General features: G+C 64.0%; 1 protein-coding gene across 2 annotated transcripts; it reads right to left on the reverse strand.

The window, feature by feature from the left end:
- Positions 1–70: 70 nt before the first annotated feature.
- SLC2A6 (solute carrier family 2 member 6) lies at positions 71–7,288 on the reverse strand. Of its 2 annotated transcripts, none has more exons than XM_025475692.3 (10): positions 7,084–7,288; positions 6,451–6,613; positions 5,220–5,426; positions 4,583–4,682; positions 3,844–4,055; positions 3,252–3,404; positions 2,498–2,606; positions 2,188–2,373; positions 1,837–1,982; positions 71–1,211 (listed from the first exon to the last, which is right to left on the reverse strand). In XM_025475692.3, exons 1-10 carry the CDS (start codon positions 7,173–7,175, stop codon positions 1,056–1,058), a joined length of 1,524 nt encoding a protein of 507 aa, XP_025331477.3. In that variant the 5' UTR covers positions 7,176–7,288; the 3' UTR covers positions 71–1,055. The 2 variants fall into 2 exon arrangements, with proteins under 2 accessions (XP_025331477.3, XP_048970337.1); XM_049114380.1 differs by lacking the exon at positions 7,084–7,288 and adding an exon at positions 6,929–7,067.
- Positions 7,289–7,830: the final 542 nt, after the last annotated feature.

The raw sequence follows: 7,830 nt of genomic DNA on the forward strand, positions 1-7,830 counted from the left end.
TGCTTGCTCGCATGCTCTGCCTGTTACCTTCTCCCCTGGTCTCACAGACAAGCAGGCTGGGACCCCTGGCCTGGGAGTAAGTGCCATTTTATTGAGGACATTCTGTGCTCCTGGCTCGATCCCAGTCCGGTTCATGGCATCTCAAACCAGGGAAGTGGCTTGCCCAGGTCACATAGCTGGTAAGGGCCAGGGCCTGAGGGGCAGAGCCAGGCTCTCCCTCACTGGCCACCTCGCCCCTCCTTGCTGCCTTACTGTGGACAGGAAGGGGGTGGCCACAAAGAGGGCCTTGCCTGGGGCAGCAGGCCCTGGCGGCCTTGGCCTGGAGTTTGGGTCTAGCCAAACCTGGCTGCTGGGAGGCACCCCCACCTGCAGCAGACCCCAACCTTCTACTCCAAGGCCGAGAGCCTGATTTATTTTTACAAATGGGGTGAACGTGGTTTGCAGATGGGAGCGCTGAAGAGTCCCATATTTCCAGAGGCCAAGTGGGTGCAGGAGGAAGTGTCTGTGCTGGGTCTTGTGCCCTGGCCTGGGTGGAGTCCAGAATGTTCCCCAGTGCAGCCACAAGCCTTCAGAAGTGCAGATCTGTCTTCCTTCCCGGAGTCAAGTCGTTCTGTGGTAACTCAGAGGATCAGAACAAAACGGTGTGATGATGGCCCCGTGTGCCTGCCCCACGTCTCTCCTGGTTACAGTCCTCTGTGGGGGTGTCCTCTGTGTACGAGTAAGGAACCGGGCCCCAGGTCACCCAGCAGGGCCTTGTCCTGGCCCATGGGCCGTGTGCTGCCCTGTGGCCCGTGGCTGCCTCTTCTGCCCCAGCAGGTCTTAGCAGATGAGCGGCAACACGGCAGGCCGCCTGAGCTGGGACCCAGGCTGGTAGAGGTGGTGCCTGACGGGAGCCAGAATGCACACTGTGGGGGTCCGTCCTGCTGTTGTCCTGTCCTCCTGTGCTCCGTCTGATGGCGCGCGGCTGCCGCCTCCCGGCCTTGGTGTGCAGGCTCCTGGCCAGCGGAGAGGCCCTGCGGCCAGTGGTTTGGCCCGCTGTGGGCGGGGACCCTGACCTAGTGCAGGAAGGACCTCCTCCCGGTGCGGAAGAAGGACTCGATCTGCTCCAGCGATCGGCCCTTGGTCTCCGGCACACAGCAGCCGGTGAACACCAGGCTGGCCAAGCAGATGGCGGCAAAGAAGAAGAAAGGCACGTGGAGGCCGAAGGCATTCTGGGGACATTGAGGGGACGCCTGGTCACGTGGAGGTTCCTGGCCCTTCTAGTCCAGCTAGCCTTGGGGGCCTTCACCATATTCCTTCACTGCCTCCCACAGGAAATGCAAATGCTTTAGCATGGCCCTGAGACCCTCGAGGTCTGGAGCAGCCTCCCTGTGGCACTGGGTCCTAGGACTGCCTCCCCTAGGCAGTGGCCTGCCCTGGCGGGAGCTCGCCCTCAGCTCTCTCCCTGGCTGCTTCATGCTGCCACCTGCAGGAGGCCTGCCACTACAACCCCACAGGACCAGGCTCTTGTGCTGCTAGAGCCACCCCACATGTCCTCCTGCCTGGCCCCCACCTCACCCGCGCCTCTGCTGGGGCTGGGCACACTGCGAGTTCCTCAGCCCTGCCCTGCCCCACTGGCTACACCAGGGTAGGCGCTGGCCCCAGAGGCCTGTCAGGTTTCCCTCCTGGGAGCAGGATTCTGGCTGGCCTCAGGGCCTGCAGGGACCCCGGCTGAGAGACCCAGACAAAGGCCCAGCTGGGTGGGCAGGGTGGCCCCGTGGCTGTGCTCGTCCTGGCCCAGAGGGCCTGTGGGATACCCAGAGGACTCGGCCGAGAAGCCTAACCCTCGTTACTCACCACCACCAGCAGGAAGGACTTGGTGAGAGCAAAGGCGGTGAGCCAGCTGACTAGCACGCAGAGCCCCGAGGCCACGCCACGGGCCTGCAGGGGCAGGATCTCCGACATGAGGAGCCAGGTGATGGGCCCCCAGCCCATGGCGTAGCCTGCCAACAGAGGGGACAAGGGGCCTCTTCTGCCTCCACTGAGCTGCCGAGACTGCCCCCCTCCAAACACCCTGACAAAGCAGGACAGCAGCACCCCACCCCTGCCCTAGTGTGTCCCCCACACACCTAAGCAGCAGATAGCCCCCTGCTAGCTGGCCATCAGTCTCCCAGAGCTCCATCCCCGTGGTGGCACTGCCATACCCACCTGTGATGAAGAGCATGGTGGCCACCAGGGGCACCAGGGTGAGGTAGCTGGAGGGTGTGGCCAGGGGCTGCTCTGTGCCCCCCAGGGGTATGCTCTCTAGGCCCATGGTGCTGTTGGGGGTCAGAGGCTTCGGGCCAAAGTGGACATACAGCCCCACCGTCAGGTTGGCAGCAAACATGATGGTGGCTGTGGACACACAGGTGGCCCTCGGGGGCCAGGACCCTCTAAGCCAGGGGCTTCCTCTGCAGAGCCCCTCAGCACCCTGCACCCTGTGGGGGCCAGCAGGTGCAGGGGACAGGCCGGTGCTCACCTGAGACGAACAGCAGAACCTTGCGGCCAGCCAGGTCCATGGTGAGGGCAGCGATCAGCACAGAGAAGAGCCTCACGGCCCCCACAATGGCTGCGTCATCCTTGGGGGGCTGCAGGGAGGAAGCCACCAGGGCTGAGGGGCTCCACCTGCTGTGCTCATCCCACCAACACGGCCCCCAACAAGGGGCCACAGGGTGCTCAGGTCCTAGGCCATGGCTGCAGCTCCTTTGGAGTGCTGGGCTGCTGAGTGCAGACCATGTGCCAGGCTTTCCTCTGGTCCCCTGGCCTCACCTGTGGGCCCTTCGGGCAGGGCACAGGTGCGGTGCCCACCATCGAGCCCAAGGCCAGCACAGAATCCAGGCGCCACAATGACTGGGACTGTGCTGTCACTAATCTTTCAATCTCCTCTCCCGCTGAGCCCGGGACTGGCCAATGGGGGCTCACCCTGTTATCTCCCTTCTACAGAGGCGGAAACTGAGTTTTGGAAGGAAGCGACTTCCCCAGTGAGTGACCGATACCCTGAACCCGGGGTCCGTGGCCCCCAAGGGCTCTGGGTTCCTCTGTGATTCTGTATATTTTCAAACACCTAAGTTTACTTACAGACGTTATTCTGAGAACAGATGCAGGGGACAGAAACAAATTTAAGAGACTCTAGGGTGCTCCCCACGGCGCATGCACCCCTGACACGTGCTCAGTGAGGGCCGGCCTCCATGGACGCTGGGGGCAGAGCTGGGGGTGTGGGGCTGGGCTCTCACCAGCAGGATGGCAGTGCTTTCGAAGATGGGCTGCAGGTAGACAAGGATGGGCGTGATGCCCATCAGCTGCTGCAGGAAGCGCATTACCAAGGCGATGAGGATGGGTCGGTACATGTGGGGGTTCCGAGCCTCAGCCCACGACATGTGCGTGCTCTAGAAACATGAAGCTGCCACTGAGGGGGCTGTGCCGGCCCCTCCAGCAGGTACCACCCTGCCCTGGGCTGTACAGGGCCGGGTCGGAGACTCCCTCCTCCCTCCCCCCCCCCCCCCCCCCCCCCCCCCCGGGAAAGACCCCTGCGCATGGAGGCAATGTGGGCCACAGACTGGCCCGGGGGACCTCCGCCCGACCCCAGGCACTTGGATAAGCGGGTGGGACAAGGCAGATTTCTGCTTGTCAGTATCTCTGGGTGCCCAGAATGGCGGAGCACGGAGCTCGCGCTCTGGGGCAGGTGTGGCAACATCTCCATTCCCCCTCATTCTTGGAGGGGAGAGCCGCTCTGACCCATTCCCTCCCCAGGAGAAGCAGCCAAGGCACAGACAGGCCTAGAGGCTGGCCGCAGCCATGCAGACCTGCGCACCTGCCCCCCCACACCTGTCTCCGGACGTTGTCCTGGATCTGCTCGAATTCCCAGCGGATGTCGGCGTCGGCCCCACGGAGCCAGGCCAGCGCCCGCAGTGCCTCCGTGTCCCTGCCCCGCGAGAGTAGGAAGCGGGGTGAGTTGGGCATGAAGCTGAGCAGCAGGATCATGATGAGCACAGGCCCTTCCCCGGCCACAGCCAGCCAGCGCCACGGCAGCAGGAGGCCTGGGGGCGAGGAGGGGGTTAGGAGCTGGGATCTGGGCTGGACAGAGTCCCCTCCCACGGAGCCCTCTGAGCAATGCATCTGTCCTCAAGGGCTTGTCCCAGGGCCACCTCCTAGAGGAAGTCTACCCTGGTTGCCCCAGAAGGGGCCATGGGGATTGCTAGGCCCCTAGCACAGGGCCCAGCACACAGAAGGAGGTCCTTGCAGGGTCTCAAGGGCCGTGGCGGGGTGATGGAGGGGTAGCCTGAACAGACAAGGCCCCAGGCTTCTACCTCCAAACCCCCACTCCATCTCAACCATAGGTGCTCTCATCTCCTTTCTAGATGGACTTCCCATTCGACCAGAGAGAGACAGGGTATTGCCTGGAGGTACACAGCACAGCGGTGGCTAAGCAAGTACCTTGTCTCCCAGCTCAGCGTTTGTTTTGGGGCACGTTCACTCCCCTTCCACCCCCGTCTGCTCAGTAGCGCCCTGTCACTCCCACGCCTGCAAGCAGGAGAGGCTCAGTACTCCTCTGGAGGATACTTGCCAAGTGCATACAGGGACAGAGATCCGAACACGGCCATGAGCTGGGGTGTGGCCCCCAGGGCCCCACGGACTCCTGGAAGAGCAATCTCAGACACGTATACCTGCAAGACACATCGGCCCACCCGGGCCGGGCTGAGATGGGAGAGGGGGCCCTGCTGAACCTTGGGAAGTGAGCAGTCGGGCCTCCTGGTGGCATTGTGGTCCTGATTGTGACTCAGCCCACTTCCCTGTCAGGTGGGCAGAAGCGCTTAGCTGTGAAGTAGCCTGAGGCTGGGAAGTGAGAGGCCCATGGGCACCCAACTCTACTCCTCCCAGGCATCTCTGGCCCCTGTTAGCATGTGTGTAGCTACGGGAGGAGTCCTAGGGAGGGGAGAGACTTCCCCTTCCCTCGTTGCTCAATGCAGATTTTCTCCTGTTGAGCAATGTGCCTGAGTGTCGGGAAATGGGGTAGAAACCTCAAGAAGTCCAGACTCAGGTCAGCTGGAGATGGGACAGGTCAGCCGCCCTGCTGCAGGTAAGCTGAGGCTCCCGGGCACACAAATCCCCCCCGGACCAGGGGCCTAGAGGGCCAGGAGACTTTACTGCATGGTGGTCGGCATGGCACTGAGGCAGGGAGGGATGGGCAGTCCTGGCCTTACCGGGATGCAGGCCGCTGTGAGTCCCCCAGCGAAGCCTGTCAGCGTCCTCCCCAGCAGCAGCATCCAGAAGCCGTGGGCACCTGCCATGAGCGCGTAGCCAGCTGCTGACGGCACAGCTGAGAACATAATGCTGAGCTTCCGGCCCAGGAGGTCATTGAGGACCATGGCGCTGAGGCCCCCCGCTGCTGCGCCCAATGTGAACACAGACTGCAGGAAAGGGGTGCAGGGGCAGACATGTGTGGGCACCCATCACTCCTACCCACCCCGCGAGCCCAGACTCAGCTGCTTTTCCTGGTTGATCATGACATCTTTGCTTGTGGGATCAGGCCCTGAATAGTAGGGAGCCTCCTGTCTTTAGAGGTGTGCAACCATCACGTGCACAACCATTTGTTACAAATGCCACCCTGGGGAGTCTCACTCTGAGGAGTGTGTGGGGCTGTGCGTCCACAGTGATTCTGTTCAACTGAACGTTTAAATGTCTGACACTATAATAATACAGCTGTCGGGAGAATTCTGTGACCCAAAACCACTGGCATTTTTAGATTTGGGGGTTCTTGGATTCCCTGTGGAGTGTAGTGAGTAGGGTCCTGTCAGTGACTTGGGCACATCACTTGGCCTACCCAAGCCTCATTTTCTCTAGCTGTTTTATGGGGAGAGAGGAGTATTCACCTCATAGGGTTGGCCCTGGACTCAACCAGCTCCCACACCCAGTGCCCAGCTGCACCCCCGGCTCACACCGAGTGCTCAGTACACACTGGGTGTCATCTTAGCTACTCTGTTGGGTTTGTTTGTTTGAAGCCCCTAAGATCATCATTCTAGAATACTGGGACTCCTGGGGCCTCTGCTCTTCCCTTCTGTGGGCCCATGCTCTGTCCTGGAACCCTCCTTGCCCTAGCCACTGCTTCTTTCCATTGGCATCTGATGCTCCTGCTCCCCCATCATTCAGGGAGGTGCCTGCTGTGCTGTGGCTGCCCGGCTGTGCGTGTGGGGGGCCTGGGGCAGCGGGGAGGCCTGGAGGGCCACCTCTCCACTCGCTCCTTCCCATGCCTTCTTAGCTATCACTTCCTCCTTCTATTTCAGAGCAATCATTTGGCCTCACTCACCCACTGCCTGGCCTGCAGCCTGGCTGGATGGAGGAGGGGAAGGACCAGGGCCCAAGAGGGCATCCCAAGCTCAGTGGGGCCCAGTGCACCCTGCTCTGCCCGTCTCCAGCTCCGAGTATGGCTCTTACCCCAAACCAGGATGCCTGGGCTTTGGTCAGCCTCAAGTCAGGGTCCAGGGAGTGCTCCAAGGCAGGAATGACAGGGGACGTGTAGACCAGGGCATACCCGAAGCTGAAATTGCCCAGCACGGCAGCAAAGGTGGCCAGGAACACCCTCTTGTTCTGTGGGGCCCTAGTGGGGGTGGGGAGCAGAGGGATGAGGTTTGGAGTCCCTCCTCCCCCTGCGGCTGAGAGGCTGCCTGTCCTGAGCCCAGTGGCCGCCGGCTCAGGCTCTGAGGGCAGCGCTGGGCGGGACTGAGGGCTCCCAGGGCTTGAGTGTCCTTTCACTGGGAAAATCCCCAGGACACTTCCCAAAGCCCATTCCCATGGCTGAGACACCGGGAAGGGGTGCTTCTCTCTAGAAGAGGAGCCTGGGTTTCTGCTGCCAGCTTCGCCTCTCAGGCCAGCAAGCCCCTTGCTCTCTCTGGGCTTCCCTCTCTCACCCCACCTGAGTCATGTGGGGGCTGGGCCTGGGCAGCGGGCGAGCACGCCTTAAATAGGACTCGGGTGTCCGGGGTTAGGGGAGGCCAGCGGGCCTCTGCCGGACACTCACGGAGGTCGGAGGAGCCCCCACCCGCAGCCCGCATGCCCGGCGACTCTCACCTGACCCGCGTCCTGTCCCCCGGCGACGGGGACGACTTCTCGGGGAAGGTGTCATAATCCGGGCCCTCGGCTCCCAGCAACGGCTCCTGCATGGCCGGCCCCTGCTCGCGGTGTGTCCGTGCGGCCGCCGACGGCCCGGGTGCCGGTGCCGGGTGCCGGTGCCGGTGCCGGTGCCGGTGCCGGGGACAGCGCGGCCGGGAGACGCTCGGGGCAGCGGCGGCTCCGAGCATCCGGCGCAGGCTGAGCTCCGCCCCTCGGCCGCGATTGGCTGCGAGGCGGCCCTGCGGGGCGGGCGCCAGCCAATGGGGACGCGGCGAGCGGTGCGGATGCGGGATGCGGGATGCGGGATGCGGGCGCGGCGCGGGGCGGCCGGGGCGGGGCGGGGCGGGGCGGGGCGGGGCTCGGCGTGCGGGGCGCGGGGCGGGGGGCGGGGCTCGGCCGGGCTTTCCCGGGGCGCGGGGCGCGGGGCGCGGCTCGGCCGGGCGGGGCTCGGCCGGGCGGGGCGGGGCTCGGCCGGGCTTTCCCGGGGCGCGGCGCGGGGCGGGGGACGGAGCAGGGCGCAGGCTGGGGCGCGGAGCCCTGCGGGGCTTTCCTGAGGCTCCGACTCTGGCGCCCAGCGGGCGTGCCGCGCGCCTCGTGCCCCCTGGGGACCGGTGGGCTGGCCCTTCAGAGGGGAACCCCGCGCCTGAAGTAGGAGGCGCGACGGTCACGCGGAGCACGTCCGGGTCCGGGCCGGGTCCCAGGGGG

This window comes from Canis lupus, chromosome 9, assembly GCF_003254725.2.
Source record: "Canis lupus dingo isolate Sandy chromosome 9, ASM325472v2, whole genome shotgun sequence".
NCBI lineage: Eukaryota > Metazoa > Chordata > Mammalia > Carnivora > Canidae > Canis > Canis lupus.